Source organism: Xylaria bambusicola (assembly GCF_022495145.1).
Source record: "Xylaria bambusicola strain CBS 139988 unplaced genomic scaffold F5B22scaffold_15, whole genome shotgun sequence".
Taxonomy (NCBI): domain Eukaryota; kingdom Fungi; phylum Ascomycota; class Sordariomycetes; order Xylariales; family Xylariaceae; genus Xylaria; species Xylaria bambusicola.
The window spans coordinates 462,049-484,666 of record NW_025953568.1 but is presented as its reverse complement, the minus strand read 5'-3'; the positions used below and the strand labels follow the sequence as shown (position 1 = coordinate 484,666).

Sequence of the window (22,618 nt, the reverse complement as noted above, 5' to 3'; positions counted from 1 at the left end):
ATGGACGTTAGGGGTTGGTTTGGGATAGCTTATAGTAGTAGTGTCAGGTGATATAGTCACATAGACCCTAGGGGTGGCTGTATTAGACCTACTGGCTATATAAAGGGGTGTTGGCCCCCCCTTCGAGGGTTGGAGGGTTCAGGATTCAATGAATATTGACGCCTATACTATCCCTTCTACCTACCTACTTGACTGTGACTGACCTTCTACTCACTCCGGGACCAACCCTATCTGACAAGTAGGTTGAAAGAGGGGGCGTGTTATGTTTCGGAATTTATGCTGACGGCGCTTATGGGGGAGAATGGAATATGTTTTGTGCGAATAGATCTGGATATCGGTTAGGATAAGTTTGGAATATCAGCTCAAGGGTTTTTATTGCTATGCCATGGCACGGTGTCATGGTTTGCTAGGCGGTTGATATGAGTTGGTGGTTGCTAATATCGACATACCTGGCGTTACTATGTAGGCGTTGGGTTTGGCCTTGATTAAGTGTCCGGTGAACATAGATAGGACTAGGTCTCAGGAACGCGTTACTTTCTTGCAGGCGGTGATATTTATTGTTACGCAGCGGTCTCTCAACCCTTCTTTTGGACGCTGTAGTTATATACTATTATCTTTCTGTGGTTCATAACCTCATAGCACTAGGTCAAATATTTCAACGTTACTAAGGAGTTTCCAGCATAATTGCTTGATTCCTTGCGGCCTCGAAACTAGTTGCGGAACTAGAAAATGATTTGTCGGTTACTATCACTTCAATGTTGTAAACTCATTCTCAGTCAAGTTGTTTGGGTTATCTCCTTGATGTTAACTCCAGTAGAGGAATCCAATCACTTCGTGGCGAGTGAAGCTATAGATTCATGATATTAAGCTTGGTCCTTTCAGTGGGTGGGTTTTATCTAGTCATATCTTCTTCGAAGAGTTAATGTAGAGTTCTGGTGTCATATGAACGTAGTGAGGGTTTGGACGTGGGTCTTCCTGGAAACATTCAGCGGGTCGGAGCTTATGACCTATTCCATTCCTATTCGTAGTGAGAGAGATGGGAAGTATTGCTGCATTGAATTAATAGAACGAAGAGTTGGGTTTTCCTATACCGAAAATACCGGATCAGCAGAAGATTCATGGTCTGTAATAGGCGAGCGATAAGTGTGCTAGCAATATACATATCACCTGATACGAAACTATGTTCATTAATTGGGCATTTTAGAGAAATTGGGGGAGTCATGGAGAAAATGGTACACGAACAACATAGCCTGTAATTATTCTTACTCGTATATGGCGCGTAGAGTGTGAACCCCAAGAGTGTGTGAATAATATATTGGAGCTACTGTTATACGCATACAAAGCTGTAGTAGCTGAATATGCAGTTCGCCTTGTGTCACGGAACGACATAAGGAGTGCAGTACCTATGCCACTACGCCACCAAAAGGTAACGACGAGTTATCAAGTCGAAGGCTTGACGTCTCTGCACTCACTATATAGTACTGTACTGTGACACCTTGCACTTCGACCGTATGAAAGGTCAATGTAGGCTGTTCATGATCATTCAAAGACATGTAAACAATATTAGAAAATGAAGTTATACAGACTTCGCTTCTTGAAACAAACCCTCGAGACCTAGGCGGTCTGGGCTGACAGACCAATTATATATAGAGCTGAGTCAAGCCACCAAGCCAAGAAGGAATTGGTTGGTCAAGGACTCATGTAGCCCTAGTTGATCATTGTCATCTGAATAACATCAAGTTCCAAGCCCGGATCTCTGCCCTGGTTATAGCTACCTATCCGCTGAGCAATACTGATCTTTGTCAAAAGAGGCTGGATGCAACCATTTTAATTCTAAGCGGTTCTAAGCACACGGTAATAAAAAGCCATAAGATATCTGAAGATCGGTACATTATAACGTGAGGTACTTTATAGCCTAGAACGACTTTCGTCACGTTTACTCAGATTTAATTCTAATGACGCAAGTCACCCCTAAAATCTCAACATCTATCACGACGCTGTAAGGCAGCCCCCCCCCAAAATAACCACTCCGTGTATATAGCTTCACTTTTTTGCAAGAAGGTTGGAAGGATCTACTGCATGGACAAACTCGGAAGAGATAACGGCGTGTAAAAAAGCACGAGGAGACATTGCACTATATGAATTTTGAAAAGGACCTTTCCAGACGCATTATTACATCTGGATGTACTCCTCGAAGTAATGATATTAATAAGGGCTCTAAGTGTATGATACATATAACAAAGACGCTTCTCATGATTGTTCTGCATTCTGTCCTGTCCCTCATATATGGGCAGGATCACGTGACATCGAGAGGACTGGGAAGCTCCCAAGTCCCCACCTGGTCCCCACCTTAGCTCTGACCAAGAGTTGTCGCGTCACTGGACGGCCGTATTGCTTCGAATTTATTTGCTGGATAGCTTCAACATCATTGAATTCAAACCCGTGGCCATATGACGAGCACCATGACTGGCGGCTTAGAATAGTTCTTTACGCACGCTGCTTCTATCTTCCAGCTCATCTGCACACTTGAACTAACCCAATTGTCTCTGTTCGAAATCGCTACACCATGGCCCCAAGCACTACGGCGCGCGTCCGTCGCACAGCGCAAAACACTCAATACACGTATGCTTGGACCCTGCTTTGATTAAACTCTACCGACATGGCATTGACTTGGAAACCGTCGACCTATGACTAACTCGCTGACGTGATTGTTATAGATATAACATCCCCCGTCGCATCCACACAGTCCACACCTATCCCGTATTATCACCCCAGGGAGCCACGATCATCATATACGGCCACGAGAATGGTGTCACTCTCGTCTGGCGCGGTGGTCGCCGTTTCAAGCCTGAAGTGCAGGAGGCTGCTGCGAAGGGGGCCAATGGCAAACAGAACGGTCAGCCACCGCAAGATGCCGTCATGATTCTTGATTCAGATGAAGAAGATGCCCCCGAACCCGAGACGTTCGTTGATAAGCCGCAATTTGAAGAGACCCTTGACGACGAATCCACCTACCCAGAAATCACACAGACCCTCGACTTGGAGTTTGATACCGCCGTCATGCATATCTCTACGCTACCACTCACGCCCTGCCTAGCCGAGGATGCTTCATGGGAAGGAACCGATATTCTCAAGGAGAAGATCGTTTTCACTGCCTCGTGCTCCACACGCGAAGTATTCCTGGTTACGCTACCGCTCGTCCCCCCGTCCCCTCTCAGTAAATCTAGAAAGGGGTTACAGGAATCGCTGTTGGCTGGCAAGGCAGGCAACGGCAAATGGGGGGAGACGGTGACACTGCTGGCTGGCCAGCAAAAGCCTTCTGATGGGTTGGCCATGACCCTCATCAGGCCGAGACCTACACGAAGTAAATCCTCGGAACGCTCAAGGTCAACGAACCGAGCGCTTCATCGTGTTGTTGTCGCAGCTCATTGCCGTGAAGCAGCCGGGGCGCTGCGACTATGGGATGTCCCCCTCGAAGTTGCGGCCAAACCTAGTCAACAGATTGAACCGTTCCAGACAGAGTACCTGCCCAAGCCATTGACGTCTATCTCTTTCAACGCGACACACTCCACACAACTTCTTTGCAATGCATCCCCAAACGCTGTACGCATCTATGATTACAACATGGCGTCCATGCCGCCTGATGACATATCAGAGGGTCCTTTCCCTTCCCAGGGCTCATGGCTCATCTCTCTCTACCCCCCTTTCGTCCGGCAATCGACATCTAGAAAGCCAATATTGGCCGCCTCCTGGATTGCTCGTGGTCGTGCGATATTCGTCCTGCTTGCGGACGGCGAGTGGGGTATCTGGGATATTGATGGTGTCTCCCCACAAGGCTCTGCTCACTTCGGAAAGCCTGGTTCTGGAATTGTTGGAGATGCCATCACCGAGTTCAATATCAGTGGCTATGTCGAAGGCACGAGTCCACTACGAAACCCTGGAACACAACGCACGTCAGGTAGCACTTCCGAATTTGTTCCAATGACACCACACTCCCGGCGTGATGCATTTTCAAATACATCTGGTCCAGAACGTCTCGCCACAGTTAGCGGAGGCGTTGTCGTCACACCACTACCGTCGAGTACTACAACAACAGCGGATGAAAACGTTACGCTATGGATTGGCAGCTTGGATCACGTTTTCACCATACCTGGTCTTTTCAAATTTTGGGACGCTCAAATACGGAAAAGCGCTGGAGGTGGCGTGAATCTTTTTAGCGGAGCACAGCCTACACGCATGATTCGTCTAAATGATCTCTCAGTCGGTCTGATGGGTGAACGATGCACTCAAGTCGGAGCTATTGTCCGCTTTGCCGAGACTGGTGGCATGAGCGCTCCCGGCAATGAAGGTTTGCCTGTCGATGTGGTGGTGTGTGGTGAGAGCAGACTTGTAATAATACGGGAAAGTGAGGCAGCAGTTGGCACTCGTATTGGAGGTGTCATCAGCCGTCGAAAGAGGTTGAGTGACAGAGCTCGGGACACTAGTGCCATCATCGTTCATCCAAGACCGGAACAGCCTAGCAGCATAGCCTACAATCTCTCTCTTGGCCCGCGACGGAGATTGTCTCGACCCATTTCATTAAGCAAATATGATGAAACGGCGGGAGACGACATGATGGCAGCTGACAAAGAAAAGTCGCCAGTGCAAACACCATCAAAACCACCTAGTGGGTTTGACTTCGCCGCCTACCTAAGTGCGGCTGCAGACCAGGAACAACAAGATGGTGATGAGGAAAGAGATGTGGAGATCGAGATGCTGGATATAATGGAGATCGACCGTGAACTAGATGCTATGGATGGTGGACGAGGAAGAGGCCGAAAGAAGGTCATGTTTGACTCGTAGTCTTCTGACTAGCCGCCTACGCTGCACTCGGCATAAGAGTTTAGACATGTCACAGGTGTACAATACCCAAGCTAACACTTGTGAATTATAGGGTTACGAAGAATAGTCAGATCATGTACTATGGGCCCTATTTATAATAATGACCTCGCCATTTTCGTTGTCGCTGTCCCCGATGCTTGTTTTCGAAGTCGTTACCCTAAAGCTTTTCCCTGGCCACTGTCAACTGTCTTGTTTTCTACTATTTACAGCCTTTTTTTCTTTCCTTTTTGAATGTGGCATTGCCCATTTCCGCGCGGCAAGGTGGAGCACAAGGCGAGATCATTCCTTGCAGCTCTGTAATCCATGCGGTACATTAACAGGCTTCTGTGCCTAACGTGCCGACTTTTTCTTTTAAAGGCACGTCGCCGGTGTTCCCAGGAGGGTACTTAGGGTGGGGGCATGGGTTGGTTTGGCTCTATGCGAATTGACCGTTTGCCCTCCCAGTATTTCTGCAATCCTGTTATCTGTCTGCCTCGTTGCGGATGGGGGATCTAAACGGAACTGGGAGACGGGTTCACCGGTACAGACATGATTACTTTATGTGAACTGAACTTGTATTTGGGATATGTTAGTGTATATATCGTCAGTGTCACATTTATCTTATCCATCAGAAGTAAGTTGTCAGAAATACCGACATAGTCCATGATGCACAATATCCCTTTATATCACCCAGCCTCATAAAACGCTTGCTTTGCCCCCCTTTGGACGCAAGGGATAGAGGTGCGGGTACTGCTGATTTAGTTGCTACAATTCCTTGTCCTTATGTGTTGTATTGAGTTGGGACACAAGCAATCATAGGGTCAGGTTGGTTGTTAAAAGCTGTAAAACAGCTTTTATTTGCTATTAATTACAGTCTTCACATCCCTGAGGTATCTGATGGTAAATATAAAGCTACATGTGTTCATGAAAATATTTTCCCGCGAACAGCTCCTTTTCACGTACACTCTCAGTTTGCACTTCTCATAAGACATTCGGTCCATCACATTACGTCCCTGACTTTTAGCATAGTACCCTGGTAGTTCTTCTAGGCTATCGACTCGACGAATTTTGTATTGAATATACACAAATAGTAAGATGGCCGACCCAGCGGCGGAAGAAGAGAGGAAGGCAGCAAGGGAAGCAGCGTTACAAGGCGTTTGCCCAGCAGAATTTCAACGCGATCGCGTTATACCCCGTGGATCGGACGACATTAGTAAACAGAGTGTGATACTAAAGCTGGCTGACCGCTTAGTGAGTCCTTGGAAAGAAGCCGTAACGGCTGCTGAAACATTGAGCGACTTTAGAATGCCTAGGTACGTATATCTTCTGGCTTCATCTTTTAGAGCCACGAGTCCAGGTCAGTAGCAACACTACTTATAACTTCGAACCCTACAGACGCGATGGCAGGCAGGAAAACGGCAGGATGTTGGAATCTTTTGTCGAAATCGATGTGGCCCTTAACGAAGCCAAAGAAGAATGGGCTAAATCTATAGACGGAGAGCACCTCTGGGGCCGAATTCATTGGGTTGTAACTCACAAGAAACTAATAAACGTCAAGAAAATCGTGTGTTTCGACCTAGATGGGCCTTGGGCGTGGCATTTGGGCATTCCACCTACTGATGCGGAAAAGTTGGAGGGATATGGCAATCGAAGCCTGATCCGGCATGTCGCGGCACTCTGGATGGCGCAGAGCATTCGCAAAGCGTGTAAAAGCTCAGAGGAAATCAAGGTGTACTCCCAAGAATTGTCATTTCGCCCTGTAGACCGCGCGGTTCTCAAGGCTAACGGAATCACACCACTGGACGGCCAGCAAGGCAAGCACGAGGGTTTTCGCGAAATCGACGAGAATACACTTGTGTTCATGATGGGCGGCGGTGCTGAGAACAATATCCGGGTCATATGCGCAACCAACCGCCCCGCTGGAATCATATGCTCCATACATCGACCGACTCGATCCAACCCCAATTATGACGGACTACAGGCAGCTTTTCATTATCTAGATAAAGAGTATGATGCATACGCCGACTGGATGCCGTTTTACCATCCCGCCTGCCCGGAGCATCTCAATGTGCGGGGACCACAGACTTTGAAGGAAGCGGCTGCTAAAAATAAGCAGAGACCGCTTCAGGGCGCCACGGTTTGGTTGCGAAAGCATGAATATCAGCGATGGACCTGGCTACAAGCCGACCCAGCTGACTAACAGGATGTTATCGGGACAGGCGGTGGCCATTCAAGCATATCATAATTTACGACAGATAACAACTGTTGAAAACAAATGTGATACGAGATTGAACACACCCCTTTTCTGAGATCCTTTTCTTTCCCCTCGATGTAGAAGAGGACTCTCTTTGATTTATGGACTATTATTGTACTCAAGTCAGCATGCAGCACCGCGTCTCCTCTACGTGAACTGTGCCGCGAATCGACGCGCTACAAGTGTGATCGGGGACGTCTATCTACCGAGCTAGATTGGCTCGGTTCATGTCTAGACATATGAAGCAGTCAGCCAGTCCAAGTCTAGGCTGAACATACTACGATGATAATGATAAGGAGTGATAGGGACACAAGAAGAGAAACTCATGGCGCTTCTATGAAGACAAGAATTCGTTGCCTGTTCCATCTATACTAGGTAGATATCGTATAATTGAAATGCCTAGGAAATATCCGTCCCGCTTACGTAATCTTAATCGAGATCTTCCCGACGTGCCCCTTAGCCCACTACGCCACAGCCGAGCCGAGTCAGCAACCTCATCGATACGTAGTACAGAGAGAACATATATAACAATACTTGAGGCCAGGGGTAATATAGAACGGCTTACCTGGTACTCGTACGCCTCCTTCGCCTGCTCGAGCGAGAAGGCCTTGGAGTCGACATAGGGGTGGATGTCGTTGGCTTCGATAGCAGCCACCATGTCTTCCATTTGCTGGCGGGAGCCGACGTAGACGCCGCGCGCGGTGCAGAGGTGCGTCAGACACTCGAGGAGCGAGTTCTCGACCTTGGCGCCGCCCAAGAAACCGATGATGGCGATCGTGCCTTCGTATTTGATGGCCGCGAGGCTCTGCGCCATCGTCCCTGCGCCGCCTACCTCGATCACTAGGTCGACGCCGACGCCATTTGTCAGCTTCCGCGCTGTCGAGCCCCAGTTCTTGTCCTCGTTGTAGTTCAGCACGTGGTCTGCGCCGAGCTTCTTTACGATGTCCTCTTTCTCCTTTGACGACGTTGTCGCAATGACCTTTGCGCCGGCGGCTTTGGCGAACTGTTACGGGGTGTTAACTGATGTCAGTGGTACGCGCGAAGTGTAAAAAATGGGCTTCCACGCTACAACGAATTTGCAAGCCACATGCCGTGCGGATTGGGCTGGGTAAACTGACCTGAAGAGCAAAGAGACTGACACCGCCTGTCCCTTGGACGAGAACAGTCTCACCAGCCTTAATGGCCTTGAGGCCGTAGAGCGCGTTCCAACTCGTCAGACCGGCACAGGTAAGTGTGGCGGCCTCGGCATAGCTCAGATTCTTCGGAGCGCGCACAAGTCCCGTCTCGTTGAACGAGGCGTATTGGCGCAGTGTTCCGTCCACAACACCGCCGACGCCTGTGCTCGATGCCGCTATTGTCACATTTCCATACTGGTGGCCCCTATACAAGCCCAAGCAGTTAGAAAAAGCTAATTGTGAGAGTGTTCGATAATCGCTTTGGTAGTGGCGTGCACTCAATATGAAAACGAAATTGAGAAAAAACTGGGAAATACACACTGGTTAAAGAGCGTGACGACCCTGTCACCCTTTTTCCATAGGCTAACCTTTGACCCTACCTCTACGACCTCTCCCGCGCCGTCGGACGCCGGTACTACGGGAAACTTTGTCGGGAAGGGATATTGCCCCCTCGGGATGATCAGGTCGCGGTAGTTGAGCGAGGCGGCGTGGAGCTTGACGAGGACGTCGTTGTCGCCCACCGTGGGCACCTCGGCGTCACCAAACTGCAAGGTATCGAGGCCCTTCCCGGCCCCGGTCACTGTCCACTGCTTCTGAGTCGTAGGCTGGGCCATTATGGATATCTGTATACACACTCTATATGAAACCAAAAAGGAAGAGAAAAGAATATAGAATGAAAATATCACCAAACCAAAAAAGATTGAACACACGGCTGGAGGCTAAGAGTGAAGATATGATGTAATATACTACAAATGCCTAGGTAATATGTATAGGTGGGGTATCATGGGCAGCGCTAGGTACTTACCTCGCACCTTTTACCATTAATGACGACGACGAGTATTAATATGAACGTCCATTTGTGGTCTGTGGGAATGGGTCCCTGTTCGATATATACCTACTTACGTATCTGGCGTCCTCCGTGTCGCGATCATCTACGGTGTGTGCCTTCATCTTTGCGTCGTCTCTTTCGAACATTTGATTCTAATTTGATCTGGCTCGCGCACAATTATACATGAGCATCTGTTGTACTGTTATACTTCCTCTTATGATGGAGTCCTATTCAGCAGCGGTAGTCAATCTGGGAGAATGCGGCTACTGTCGTTAGAGCCACCGGCAATCCAATCACGACATCAGCCCGGCAGTAGTCAAGAACCTTCTCATTCTAAGAGTTTCGGGTGAAAGGACCGCGACTAGCACGTGGCAATGCGGGCTTAACTCCGAAGAATGTCTCCAGATTTAGGAAGCGCCGAGGCTTCTAACTCGCGGATTCTTAAATCCTAGTCTGTTTGATTATTCATCTCTTAGTAACTGGTTGATACATCTCGTTTTGTAGTATAGTTTATTTTACATTCCCAAAGCGTCTATTCGTCTCGACTACCTACCTCGAGCGAAAATTGCCCATCATATCTCGTAGTGTGTCGATAGAGAAATTCAACTTCGACTCGAGATACAGCCTAGGCTCGGCTGATTACTGTGACGTGCTTGCAGGCTAAATGTTACCTCCTCTCAGGCCCGCAGGTTACCAGCAGCGAGCCGTCTTGTCTAGGTCGACGGGCAAAATCCCGGCGGCTCTGCTGAAATGTCAATATCGAGCCGGTGTGTGGCGTAATCTTAACCAGCGGACGTGGTTATCAAAGGTGGCCTTGGGCCTTTTAGATGGCAGTCTTTTTGCTGGAGCCGTTTGATGCGCCCATGGGGGGTCTACTTATATAAGCATATCTCCAAGAGCCGCACGATCATCGATAATTAGTATTCTTGTCCAATAAGTATCTGCGGCTGATATACAGCCGCTTTGCCATATCCGCATCGTGGTTGCAAGTTTGCAAATGCTCCTGGTCACGTCTCGACTCACCTAAGCGATGAACGACATGGGATGCCAAAGCATGGAGAACCTTTACTCTGGAGCCGCGCGCTGTCTTCTTCGAGTAGCTGTTAGTCGCGAATCCGGATGAATCTAAGAATTAAATTTCCAATGACAAGTACGGCCGTAAATGTGCTGGCGTGTCGTGAGTGGTGATACACATCCTTCTTCCCTTCCAAGATGGCGCATATTTCCCATGCATCCTTCTGGCCATTACGAGGCGCTTGGCATTCAAGACCAAGATATTCACTGATATGTATCAGATTGTAATCACTCCCACAGGAATCTCGGCAGGTATCTGTTAGTGCTTATAGACCAAATTCCTCTGTGTGGGAGTACGTGTTCTTCGTACCGCTACTAGGATTTGGGCGGGAGGTTTTCATGACAATCGCAGCTAATTGAGGGTTTCTCGAGGACTGGGAGTGCCATTAAATTAGTTAGTACTACTTCGGTACCGTCGAACCTTTGTCTCATTGTCGAAGAATCTGGTTATGCTAAATGTGCGGAAACAAACCAATCGTATAGTGTTGACCAGTCTGAAATCCAGTCTTCCTCATTGAAGTCACATCCTCGAAGACGCATTGGGAGAACTTCGCCTTTTGGAGGGTGATTGACATCAACGCTCTCGTGGATCATGGCTCGTTACATTATATTGTCTGATGTAGGTGTGCGAACTTAACCGTTAGATCTTTCGTGACTTTCATGTCGGAATCCAATAAAGCGAATATCGAAGTTGAGTATGTGTGGCGTTGAAGCCGCGATGGAAATATGAGGACAATCAAACGGAGAATCCCCTCAGCTTTAACTCTGGTATGGGTTGCCGCACACACGTAGCCGCGTCGTTTGCGACATCTTTGACCACGGATACTCCTAGTCTCGCGCAAACAGCGAAGCCACGTGGCATTTCACCGTGACATGAAAAACCAGGTCAATAGGTTGACTATATGGTTAACGTGGCTCTATAGAATAGTGCTTAGATTACTCCTCGTCTGAATCTTGAATGCATAACGCTGAGTTCGTGGGCATCAACGACATGGACAGTCTTGAGGTGCTCAATAAGCATTCGCAGATATACACAGTGTATCGTTGGTCATAGGACGTCAATCTCTTCCTTCGTTCATTGGAATAAAAAATCAATAAATCGAATATAGCGCGACTGGTGAATTAGTGGGCATTTCGTCGCCTGTCGGCACCGTCGCGATGCTTCAGATAATTTGGGGTTCCGGGATAATAAGTTCGAGATCCATCATGTGAAGAGCGCGGTAGCGTCAAGTCGCGTCGCACTGGCTTTCTATACAAAATAATGTGATGATGTAATGGATAATCTATCGGGAGAAAGGCCTCTACCTATTCTTGTGCTCTATTTCCGGCGAGCGGAGCGGCATTATACACCAGCTTATATGTTTTGCGTGCGGCGATGCCGTCATGATGCTCATTTTGCTGAGTAAAGTATTCGAGCACTAATAGTGGAAAGCAATATCATTGTCGCGTGTTGCTTTACTGCATTGAAGCTCTGAATCTTACGAGATTACTAAAAATAGCTCTCATGCTTACTAGAAATGTGCGAACTCCCGACATTGTGCTGAGACTGACTCGTCCGAATGAGGAAAAGCCCCTGTCCCCTTTTTTCTTACTTTAGTCTTCATCTCCATCTCGCTGGAAATGCTTCATGAGGCCAGATCTCTCTCTGCCCTAAGTATCCTCATATGTTAAAAGAGTAGCTGGTGTAATTGGAACGTCTGATAGACTAGTCAACACAAAGGTCTCATTTTAAAGCGACGCCGCGGTTAGCGACCGCCAAGAGAAGAGCTATCACCGCCTCATCATTTCCATCAACGCACATTTGGTCGAATCTCATCACCAAAGGCAGCAATCATGGGTATCTTTCGCAAGCTGGGCCTCGCGCTCGCTCTTCCTTTACTCTTCTTTGGCTTCCGGGCAGCATATAACCAATACATGCTTGTCTCGTTAACCTACGTTATCGATCCACTGGCAGTCGACGACATGATCTTCGACTCGGAGCTCTACACGACTTTATTCAATCATACGAAGTGGGCCACTGTAGACACTTTCGCTGTTGGAGTTGGTATGCCCTTCCAAGCAGTTCCAAGGGAATTATGGGATGAGGAGAAGTTCGGAGCTGAAGTGATGAAGCTGTTGTGGGATCAAAGACGTAGGTTTACCATCTCACGAGACATATGAGAACCTGCCATTAGCTAATCCAAATATAGTTACCACGCAATTCAACAGAAAACCAGTAAACAAGCTACCCCAGATGGGAGATGGTAGCATTAATGAGGCATTTGCCGCTCAAGTTGTGAGCGTAGGGGAGAAAGATATGTCTGTTGCGCTTACCAGCCGGCCTCAGAAGAACCAGCTGCCGCTAGGCTTTGAACATATCATGGTCACATTCGACCGTGATAACAAAGTCGCGGTGGCCATGATTAGATACATCTGGCACACTAGGACAGAAACGCCACCAAGCTGGCGCAAGTCCCTCGCGCGCTGGACACAGATGAACGGACGTCGGCAATGGTTGTTGCACACGGCGAACGCGATTGCAGAACAGAAGAGGAGCAAGCCGGTGAAGCTGGAGCTGTAGGGTTGGGCTCGAGTATCCAAAATAAAGGGTCAGGATGTCCAAGGCGATATGGCTTTAACATGTACGATGAGATTGGTATAAACAGGGTTGTCTTGTCGACACGGCGTTTGGGAAGGTCCGCAAAAGACGACCGCAAATAGACGCAAGATACGATATATTATCGTCGCATGAGCTTCCATTCAACTCGTCAGCGATATGCGTCATGTTCTACGGTCCTACGGATATGATTTAATAACAGTTATCAATCGCGTAGCTATTGTTAGGTAGTTTGAAACAAACGGATCGATGAGATGCTGCCGGATCAATCCGCACCAGTGAGACTAATGTCTGTAAGTGTAATTCTCTCATCAATACTACCTTACCTAGACCCTGCCATACCCACAACCTTATCAAGGTCAACGGCAAACATCGGCTTAGCAATTCCAATCCTATGTTGAGGCTCCATCTGAAGCCTAGGGCGAAGCTACTAGTACAGGGACTCGAGCATAGTCCCGTCTCTCATAACTGGGTAGCCCTGTTCAATCTCTTTCAGCTGCTGCAGTCCGACTACTAAGTACACTCTTTAGAATAGTCCCAGCTGTGCAGCCTTACCCCGCGGAATAGTTGTCAGCTCGTTGTTGTTGATGATATGGATTCTCTACTGAGGGAAAGAAACATTCGTGTCTAATTGGGCTATGAACAGATTATATGATGAAGCACCAGATATTTGAAGGAGACATAGAATATGGTCAATATGCTGTGTTCACTGAAGATGAAGCGTACAAGGATTTACTAGTATGTCTTTGCGATATATCTCACATTCAGATAATCGTAGCTGAGTAGAATGTCATCATACGAGTAGCTAGCTAGATTGACTGTTTCACTCGTACGTTTAATTACGTTCATTTACGCCTTACCCGGAGTATACAGTCCGTCTTATCTGTTTATAGACTCTAACACCTAGTTTATTCCAGCTCAATTCTTGTCTGATGCGCTTCGTCTTACGAGTCTTATCTCTCGATTTCACAGCTTAGACATTAGAGTCTAATGGTTTGATTTGGACTACCCATAAAATTAGGCTGGTAATCCCTACTTTCACGCGTGAGGCCTATTCTTCTCTTAAGAAAAGCATCGTATCATCTTAAGGCAGACTATCGGACCAATGGAACTCTCAGTTCATTACCCCAGGCATGAGTTCATGAATGTCTGTATGGATGCGGGATAGGTCCATAATTCACGACCCTGATCAACTAACTCCTCCAAACGAGACTAGGCCAATGAAGCTACATGTATAATTAAGGCCTTCAAGGTGCCTGCATCATATTCCAGTTTCCGACCCCAAACGTGCACATACGAGTCGGACATCCCCAGCCCTGGTGCCTGATTTTACGTAATGCCCCGGACCCCGCAAAGTCGCTAAGTAAAAGCATTCTTCATGACAAGACCGTATTACGGACAATCTCTATTGTGACAAGTTTTCATCGAGTAATAGGCCCACCAATCATGATATAGTGTATATGAAGCTCAGCGCTACCGAAATCCGGGCCTTCACCGTATCTTAGCCTTGTCCAGTTCTACCCAGTAGAAAGGATCTCTGCTCAGTCCTGAGTCGGGCCGACGAATAGCACCTATCTCTGACGATTCATCCCGTATTTACATTGGCCTATATGCTAATTAGACGAGGCCCTACTGCATTCACGCCGTGAATTGGTGAGATCGGTGGTTGTTTATTCGCTATGCTGTCGGATCTGAAAAGTGATCCGACAATTTCACAGAATCCAGGTGATACCCCGGCTCTACAATTATCCCTCCCTGGTCAACCGTCCCGAATATCGGAACAGGTAGGAACGAACTGGTGTAGGATTAGGATGAAGATCGGCGGGTCTGGCATCCCCGTCAAGGTTATCATCGGCCCCAGGCTCTCCTAAGCAGAAACTAGTTCTTAGATACTGCCTGCTCCCATGCAGATGTCGTGCATATCCACCATCGCGCCCTCAGGTGGGAACATCACCACGTAGTGCGACGTTAGACAATACGGGGCACGCGATCTAGGCGACGTCTAGAAGATCGGAGATTAACGCTAGTTCACATAGCGACTCTAGGTAAAGAGGTCTGGACAAGAGGCTGATGAAGTATAAACCCCCAGCGTCAGACAGTCAATCTCAAGAGAACCAATTCCTCGTCCATCACCATCATCCTCTTTCGACCAACGACAAGAGAGCGCCGCCGCCGCTGCCGCGACTGGCTCCCAAAGACGCTCAGGTAGTCTACGCCAGGCTGTTAAAGGGGACAACATAATCCGTAAAGAGGCAACGGAAGCAGCAGCAAGATGGATTACGTGGATAAGGAAGCGTCGGCTGGCGCTGAGCCCTTGGATCACTCGGTCTCGAAGTCCGTGGGAGATGTCAATCTCGATCAGAACCACCAACTCGAGCGTGGTCTCAAGAGTCGCCACATCCAGTTCTTGGCGCTGGGCGGAGCGTGAGTAGCATCCTTACTTCTTGATATCTCAGTTGAGAACTAACGTGCCCTCGACAGTATCGGAACAGGTCTATTCGTAGGCAGCGGGCAGATCCTCGCGACGGTTGGCCCTGCGCCGCTGTTCATGGCCTACCTGTCCATGATGTTCGTCGTCTGGATCGTCATGAACGTCCTCGCTGAGATGACGACCTACCTCCCGATGAAGGGTATATCGATCCCGTACTTCGTAGGCCGCTTCGTCGAGCCCTCTCTCGCCTTCGCCACTGGCTGGAATTACTGGTACGCGTACGCCATCCTCGTGGCTGCCGAGTGTACGGCCGGTGCCATCATCATCTCGTACTGGACAAACGCCGTGCACGTCGCTGTCTGGATCGCCATTCAGCTCATCGTTATCTTGTTCCTCAACATCGTGGCCGTGTCATGGTTCGGAGAGTAAGTTCAATTCCCGTCATGCACTATTCTCTTCGCGCCCTATAAGCTAATCTTACGTCACTTATAGAGCCGAGTTCTGGTTCGCCAGTATCAAGCTGATCACAATCATCGGCCTTATCATCCTGGGTATCGTCTTGTTCTTCGGTGGCGGCCCGAATCACGACCCCTTGTACTTCAAGAACTGGCAAGACCCGCCTGGAGCCTTCGTCCCGTATCTGGCGGAGGGCAGCTGGGGTCGGTTCCTCGCGTTCTGGACCGCCTTCGCGCGCGCCGGTTTCTCATTCATCACTTCGCCCGAGCTGATCGCGCTATCCGCCGGTGAGACCGTGGCGCCGCGCCGCAACATCCCCAAGGCCGCGCGACGATACATCTGGCGTCTCGCCATCTTCTACGGTCTTGGATCGCTCATCATCGGCATCCTTGTGCGTAACGACGACCCCCGGCTTTTGTCTGGCAACTCGGACGCATCCGCCAGTCCGTTTGTCATCGGCATCCAGAGAGCTGGAATCCCGGTCCTCAACCACCTCATCAACGCCGCCGTTCTCACATCAGCGTGGTCCGCCGGCAACGCCTTCTGCTTCTCCGGCTCCCGTGTGCTCTACTCCATGGCCCTGAGCGGGCAGGCGCCCAAGTGGTTCGCCATTACCAGCAAGCGCGGTGTTCCTTATGTCGCAGTGCTCTTCACCGTCTCCATCGGCGCGCTCGCCTTCCTCAACGTCTCGAACTCGGGCGCCGTCGCCTTCGCATGGTTCAGCAACATCTCGACAATCTCCGGTTTCATCGCCTGGATCGTCGTCATGATCACATACCTGCGCTTCCGCAAGGCCATGATCTACCACAACATGCTCGACGCGCTGCCCTTCCGCACCCCGTTCCAGCCCTACGCGACCTGGTTCATGCTGTTCCTGATCAGCGTCCTGACCTTGACCAACGGATTCCAGGTCTTCGTCAACTTCACCGCCTCGAGCTTCTTGGCCGCCTACATCACCATCCCGATTTTCTTGGGTCTTTACTTTATCCACAAGATCTGGTTCCGGACGCCGTTCGCGATTAAGATTGAGGATGTGGACGTCATCACTGGCAAGAAGGAGATGGACGAGTTAGCTGAAACGGACGAGGAGCCACAACCTAAGAATATCTGGCAGAAAATATGGTTCTGGCTGGCATAAGGTGGCGCATATTACTACCACTTATTGAGGGATTGTACTTATAATAATAAATGATTTAGAAGCAGCGGGATTAGATTCCAACATATTTGTACCACAATGCTTATTGCCCTTCTTTCCATCGCGATGAATTCCCAGATTAGCAATTGTTGAACAAGTGTCTATAAAATTAACATCCCGAGCCGTCCGTGATGTCCCGCGCTAATCTTAGAAGTCGGGACGAGGCGGGAGAAATATAATATACTCAAAACACCCTACCCCGTACGCCAGGATCATAACAGATGAGCACACTTCGAAGGATTCAGTAACCGTTGCTCTAACCCAACAGAGGATTGAGGTAGACAAAGCGAGATAGATCGTCTATTTGTTTAATCTATCAATACTTTATCTGCGAGCAGCCTTTTGAATTTGGGATATACTGAGGCCTTGTTTTAGCATATATACATTATAGCCATTACAAATGCACATATGCACTATACAAATGGTCTTGATTTGGAGGATCATGGCCGGTCATCCGCCGACTCCAAACCCCCCGGCGGTGCGCAAGCGTGTGTGGAGGTAGGTATACACTACCATACCATTTACCCCCCTGCTGCTTGTTTTGGGAGCCCACTGATGACGACGCCTGGCCCTTGCGATTGGGAGAGGCGGAGCAACTGCATTCCACGCCTCTACTGTAGTATATATAATGTAACTGTTCGACTGATACCTTAAATTCTACCACTCATCAGATGGCCTAAAATTATACACCAAAGGGCGCTTTTGGTCGTTTGAACGGATGTGCTTCGGTATTCAAGACATAGTTGTCTAAGCTGATCAGATTCGGCTCCGAGTATCTAGAATAAAGGGTCAGTTTCATTTCTCATGTATGGTCCAGGTCAAGTATTATCAGAATGACGGAACTTACAGCAGATAGAAATATTTCAGTGTTTCGGCAGTCCAGAAGCTCTCCATCTCATTCAACTTGGTCGGGTGTGTATCCAATACGTTGTGAATGGCACTATTTCCGACATCGGTTGTGGTGTGCTTAACAATCGACTTGAACATCTTCCAGCCTTTGTCTTGCCATTTCTTATCTCCGGTTATTCTGTACATATACCAAACAGACTCGATGGCCTCAGGCCTTTGGCACGACACGTCAGCACTACGAATCATAGGATATACCCGTGTTTTCTCACGCCAAAAGAGGCAGTGGGAGAAAAAGGGTATGATCAGGAAGAAACTTAACTTACCGTAGAATATAGTCTCTTGAAGTCACATCAACGAAGCCTTTCGGCAGCTTCTCGTTCTCCATCTTTTGAGCAACATACTCCTCGTGAGATAAGGGCCGTGAGGGGTCCTCGTCTTCATCCTCATTTATCTGCAAAGGCACTTGGCCCGCAGTGGACCTTTCAAATCCGGGAGCTGGATCACTGTCTTCGAGGTCCTGAGTTTCTATGAACTTGGCGCTCTTAGTGCCCTTAGCGGAACTGCTTTCAGCCAAATCATCTTCTAGGCCCCCCATGTTAGGGATAGCAGCTCGCTTCTGAATTCCAGCATTTTCGTGGTCTAAATGTGACCCTCGCCACAGTTTATCGTCTAGGGCAGGTTTCCTAGGTTGTCCTGCCTCATCCTTTATCTGAGCATGGTGGCGTTCAAACTCTTCATCCTTCTTTTTCTTCTCCATGGCAGCTTTGGCCTTTGCCTTTCGATCATAATACTCCTGAACTTTTTCATCACGACTTTCGAATAAAGGATCTAGTTCTTGCTCATACAGTTTCTGATTCCAATGACATGTTTTGAGATCAGAGCAGGGGAATAAGTGACCTCCCTCTGGCATAATACCAGTGGCAGTGCTTTCATACGCCCACACACATCCTTCGGTGAGCTTTGCGCCAATTTCGACGTCAGCTGGCACTTCGAAGATCTTTCCGCCCATGCCAAACATGCCTCCTATGAAGCAGGTAAGGTGCGTAACTTCATATTGCATATTAGCGTCGGTTTCGGGCTCGCCTCTTGTGACGAGCTTAGCGGAGAATAGGATATCGCGTTCATCTGGAACCATGGGCCGATATAATAACCACTTCTTAACAGCTTCGGTAGCCTTCAAATGTAGTTCTTTGTATTTTGGCTCCAAACCACCGAGAAGCAGCCATTGTTTGGGGAAATATTCGTAAGTAGAGTCCTGCGATCCACCCATACTATACTGCTGCATTCCCCGACCAGGTGTTAATCCCTGAGAAACGCATTCAGGTAGGGTACTCTCCCCAGCAATCCGTTCACCCTCGGCGGTTTCCGAGTTTACCTGCTTCCCAGAGTTCATCTTCAGTGCAGTGCTCCTTTGAGAACGTTTCATGATGTGAGGTTTGGCCTTGTTCGGGTTGCCAGTGCGAACTTCTGGATTCACTTCAGATTCAAAATCAAGCTCATCATGCTCGTTCACAGTCGCCCCGATGCGTCGAGCACGGTCATGATTGAATTTATCATTCGTGTCCGTATCCGGGACTTTCTTGGCAGCTTCAAGTTCGTTTTGCGCAGTGATATTGCATCCACTTGCATCGATATGTTCAGGGAAGATACCCGGAATTGATGTACCCTGCTCTTGCCATTCATAGAAAGCGTCTGTGATACGCGCAACTGCATCGTAATATTTATTTTTCTTGGTGAGCTGAGCGAGTCGAGTGAACTCCATCGCAAGAGACCCCAATTCGGCCACGCTGACACTGGTTCCAGCCCTCTTAGGTTTGGAGGCAAATTTGGGTTTCCAGTTGTAGTAAAGCACAGGCATCCGATTAGGAGTGTCGAAGACACCCATCAAGATCTCAGCCAACTCTACGGCCTTCTGGAGTAGGATATCATACCCACCATTGTCACCACTGCTTACGTCATATGCAGCTATTAATCCGCCCAGATATCGAATTGTTGTTTCGAAGACGGGAATTTCGGCTCGTTTGCTGACGGTAAAGTCAATCTTCTCAACCTCTAGCAGAGCCTCCTTGAACTCATCTTCCATTCCCATAATCCACAACGTATCGAGCGAGTCAACCAATGTAGCAGCCCATCCACAAAACGGGTCCCGGAATGACTTAGTGACGGGACTCAGCTCGTCATGGCCCCTGGCATATTTCCAATAGCCCGCCCAACTTCGTTCCATCTCAGCCTTGACCTGCTGTTGGCGCGTCTCACGTGTCTCCCGAGCTGTAGGAGACTCCTTCTCGAAAGCGTATTGTATAGTCGGAATCTTCTTAGGTTTGTCGGTGGGGAGAGGGATCAATTCTGACGCAGGGACAGGAAAGTGCTCGGGGATCTTCGTCCAATGAATATCGGTATTGGTGGGAACCTTTATGGGTTTGTTATCTGCATCCTTGGCCCCTTGGCCATTGGTTTTGTCCGGTACGTTGATGATAGGAGCAGTTCCAACTTTAGTAGCTTCATTATGATCGTAGGCTACGACACCTGCCTCCTTAACGGCAGGATCTTTAACAGCAGAATCTGATTTGGGGGGAAGCTCGATATCGCCATCGCCATGGTCGCTAGCAAGCCGGTGCTCGCCCTTGAATTCTGGAACCTTGTTTGGAGAGTTGGCCTCGTCGGGCTTATCTAATACTTGCTGGGGAACATCACGATCTTCAGTAGAAACTCCCTTTACTTCAGTATGGGCTTGAGTATTGCCGCCAGAGTCGCGTGCTGGTGGTGGCTTGGGCGTGAACGGAGGTACGGTATGAGGAAACGATGCCGAGACTGTCTCCCACTGCTCACTGTTTCGAGCAACACGATAAAGCAAAAAAACCACGATGGCAGCGAAAAAGACGTAGTATCGATATCGCCGTAAGCGGACCATGGCGACAACGAGAAATGAGTGGGGAAAAGCTGATTGGTTACGTGAATGAGAGAAGCAGAGGCAAGATTGTCGAGTCAATTTTGTCTATCTGCATGCACGCCCGCAGAGGAAGGGCTGGTAAAACGGGAGTTATTGGTCAAGAATGGGCGCTATCATTTTCCTTCCCGATAGCGAGCAATTTGCGGACACGACCAAGGTACATCAAATTGAACGAGTACCCGAATAAAACGTCGACAACGAGAGATGTCAAGACGTAGTTTACGACGGACGAAGCACAGGAGTGTCGAAGAAGTCGCAGATCGCAAATCTAGCAGCAGCTAGCTGGGCGGAGAACTAGGGAAAATCAGACAGGAGCGAGACAGAGAGCGACTGAACAAGACTCGCTTGTCGATGACAGAAACACAGAGCAAATGGCTGCAGCGGACGACTGACGTTATGCAAGAAGGAACCACTAGACAAGAAACAAGGAACTGGATAACACTCGACAGGACGTGGAAGGTTTGCGCCGCGCTGCGCTGCGTTGCGATACAATATCCAACAGCGCACGATCTACAGTAAAAAGCATGGGCAGTGATGACTTGCTAGCAACGGGCAGACTACAGTGCGATGGGTAGCGTACCGCGACCAAGCGTTCAGCTCAGCTTGGAAAAGGCGATCGCCCTCCCTCGCTCGTCCAGACTCGTCCTCCTTCCATGGGCCATTCTCTTGGGTCTTGGCTCTTGGCATCGTATGGGGATATTAGGATCATATTACCAACGTCCCGAGTTCCGGCTAGACAATCTGGACCGTGAGTGGTGGAGCGAGCGATGCAGATTAGACAAGTCCAGAAATGAGACAGGGTCTTTTGAATGCCCGTGAACCAACAACCGACTTGGCAGCCTTTCTTAGATATAATCAATCGTCCTAGAAGTGTCTCAGCGAGTTGCCGTCTCAGTTCGATGTGATGAGGGAGCGGAAGAATTCGATTGATCTCCCAGTCGCAGGCGCAGTCGCAGTTGCAGCACCTGAGCACGCTATAATGCGAGATTGTTTCAGCCTAAAAGATGCTGAAGCCAGGCGGGTTACAGGTACTTCGTATTCCAAGGTAGGTACCTAGGTAGGGTCTGAGAAGGGAATAGCACGGCAAATCAGGTGCCTGAAAGAGGTAATGCGGCACCTACTCACCTTACCTAGTGGGTAGCCTAGCTTCTGCCTAGGCGGGACTCAGGCGGCCCCTACTGCTGTAGCCTTCAGGTACCACGCTGCCCCAGGCCCAGGGGCAAGGTACAGTAGGGCCAGGGCCAGGGCAGCTACCATGGGTCTTTGGGGGGGGGAGTGAAGTCGGTGGGTGGACTTGGACGAAAAGGTTGGCGAGAACTCGATTTCCATCCTCAAAACTTTTATATATATACATACCTACCTACATGATTAGACGCTCGCTCACTTACGCTCACTTGCGCGTAGTGCGCATGGAGAGTAGGCGACTTCGTTGAAGATTGAGAAATATTCACACAAAAATATTCACAGATCTGATGATTGGGCCTAGATCTAACCGACTCCTCCACAGACTAGAATCCAGTTTCTCCAAATCCTGCTGGCAGGGATTTCCAAATCATGTGTCCCAACATTCCTTCCACCAAGCATCTAGATCACAATTCCACCTAGGTACTGTATTCATTTCCCCCCTTGCGCCATGCTCGGACATATTGCTCGGATTTGGGTGCTTCAACAGCCCTCAATTGGCCAGCTTAGCATACTTATGTATGTCTAGCAAGGCTCTGAGAACATTGTTTGGTCGAGTCTGATCAAGGCATTTACGAAGTAGAACCAACCTCGTGGAATCCCATTGCTTCCAATTCAGGGTCTGCCTACATACACTCTCGACTACCTTGGTACTCGGACAAGCGTCGATCATTTTGCGGGGTGCATAGCGCGACCGATGATCGTGACGCTTCATCAGTAGTGTACCCCAACCAAACCGACGCATCGGTCTTGGGGTGTCGATGTCC

The 22,618-nt window shown here is 48.9% G+C and overlaps 6 protein-coding genes across 6 annotated transcripts; 4 read left to right on the top strand and 2 right to left on the bottom strand.

Moving 5' to 3' along the window:
* Positions 1-2,383: 2,383 nt before the first annotated feature.
* F5B22DRAFT_101076 (uncharacterized protein) lies at positions 2,384-5,201 on the top strand. Its single transcript, XM_047968656.1, has 2 exons — positions 2,384-2,622; positions 2,718-5,201. The coding sequence occupies exons 1-2, from the start codon at positions 2,567-2,569 to the stop codon at positions 4,840-4,842; spliced, it is 2,181 nt and encodes a 726-aa protein (XP_047831914.1). The 5' UTR covers positions 2,384-2,566; the 3' UTR covers positions 4,843-5,201.
* Positions 5,202-5,955: 754 nt separating this feature from the next.
* On the top strand, positions 5,956-7,060 carry F5B22DRAFT_645512 (uncharacterized protein; the record flags this gene model as incomplete). The annotated part of the gene is made up of 2 exons (XM_047978598.1): positions 5,956-6,173; positions 6,256-7,060. The coding sequence occupies 2 exons, from the start codon at positions 5,956-5,958 to the stop codon at positions 7,058-7,060; spliced, it is 1,023 nt and encodes a 340-aa protein (XP_047831913.1).
* Positions 7,061-7,296: 236 nt separating this feature from the next.
* Positions 7,297-9,342, bottom strand: F5B22DRAFT_101093 (uncharacterized protein). The gene is made up of 4 exons (XM_047968657.1): positions 8,611-9,342; positions 8,233-8,494; positions 7,680-8,117; positions 7,297-7,578 (listed from the first exon to the last, which is right to left on the bottom strand). The coding sequence occupies exons 1-4, from the start codon at positions 8,901-8,903 to the stop codon at positions 7,534-7,536; spliced, it is 1,038 nt and encodes a 345-aa protein (XP_047831912.1). The 5' UTR covers positions 8,904-9,342; the 3' UTR covers positions 7,297-7,533.
* Positions 9,343-12,025: 2,683 nt separating this feature from the next.
* On the top strand, positions 12,026-12,752 carry F5B22DRAFT_645510 (uncharacterized protein; the record flags this gene model as incomplete). The annotated part of the gene is made up of 2 exons (XM_047978597.1): positions 12,026-12,323; positions 12,382-12,752. The coding sequence occupies 2 exons, from the start codon at positions 12,026-12,028 to the stop codon at positions 12,750-12,752; spliced, it is 669 nt and encodes a 222-aa protein (XP_047831911.1).
* A 2,108-nt stretch (positions 12,753-14,860) lies between these two features.
* On the top strand, positions 14,861-17,046 carry F5B22DRAFT_100723 (amino-acid permease inda1). The gene is made up of 3 exons (XM_047968653.1): positions 14,861-15,212; positions 15,270-15,644; positions 15,712-17,046. The coding sequence occupies exons 1-3, from the start codon at positions 15,061-15,063 to the stop codon at positions 16,811-16,813; spliced, it is 1,629 nt and encodes a 542-aa protein (XP_047831910.1). The 5' UTR covers positions 14,861-15,060; the 3' UTR covers positions 16,814-17,046.
* A 492-nt stretch (positions 17,047-17,538) lies between these two features.
* Positions 17,539-20,904, bottom strand: F5B22DRAFT_100761 (glycoside hydrolase family 47 protein). The gene is made up of 3 exons (XM_047968655.1): positions 18,043-20,904; positions 17,718-17,933; positions 17,539-17,646 (listed from the first exon to the last, which is right to left on the bottom strand). The coding sequence occupies exons 1-3, from the start codon at positions 20,628-20,630 to the stop codon at positions 17,553-17,555; spliced, it is 2,898 nt and encodes a 965-aa protein (XP_047831909.1). The 5' UTR covers positions 20,631-20,904; the 3' UTR covers positions 17,539-17,552.
* Positions 20,905-22,618: the final 1,714 nt, after the last annotated feature.

Coding starts and splice junctions, on each gene's coding strand:
- F5B22DRAFT_101076 (XM_047968656.1), top strand. CDS start 2,567: ATGGCCCCAAGCACTACGGCGCGCGTCCGTCGCACAGCGCAAAACACT. Junction 2,623..2,717: donor GCGCAAAACACTCAATACAC/GTATGCTTGGAC, acceptor TGATTGTTATAG/ATATAACATCCCCCGTCGCA.
- F5B22DRAFT_101093 (XM_047968657.1), bottom strand. CDS start 8,903: ATGGCCCAGCCTACGACTCAGAAGCAGTGGACAGTGACCGGGGCCGGG. Junction 8,495..8,610: donor GTCGTCACGCTCTTTAACCA/GTGTGTATTTCC, acceptor GGGCTTGTATAG/GGGCCACCAGTATGGAAATG. Junction 8,118..8,232: donor TCAGTCTCTTTGCTCTTCAG/GTCAGTTTACCC, acceptor ACCCCGTAACAG/TTCGCCAAAGCCGCCGGCGC.
- F5B22DRAFT_100723 (XM_047968653.1), top strand. CDS start 15,061: ATGGATTACGTGGATAAGGAAGCGTCGGCTGGCGCTGAGCCCTTGGAT. Junction 15,213..15,269: donor TTCTTGGCGCTGGGCGGAGC/GTGAGTAGCATC, acceptor TGCCCTCGACAG/TATCGGAACAGGTCTATTCG. Junction 15,645..15,711: donor GCCGTGTCATGGTTCGGAGA/GTAAGTTCAATT, acceptor CGTCACTTATAG/AGCCGAGTTCTGGTTCGCCA.
- F5B22DRAFT_100761 (XM_047968655.1), bottom strand. CDS start 20,630: ATGGTCCGCTTACGGCGATATCGATACTACGTCTTTTTCGCTGCCATC. Junction 17,934..18,042: donor TCAAGAGACTATATTCTACG/GTAAGTTAAGTT, acceptor GTCGTGCCAAAG/GCCTGAGGCCATCGAGTCTG. Junction 17,647..17,717: donor CTGAAATATTTCTATCTGCT/GTAAGTTCCGTC, acceptor CCTTTATTCTAG/ATACTCGGAGCCGAATCTGA.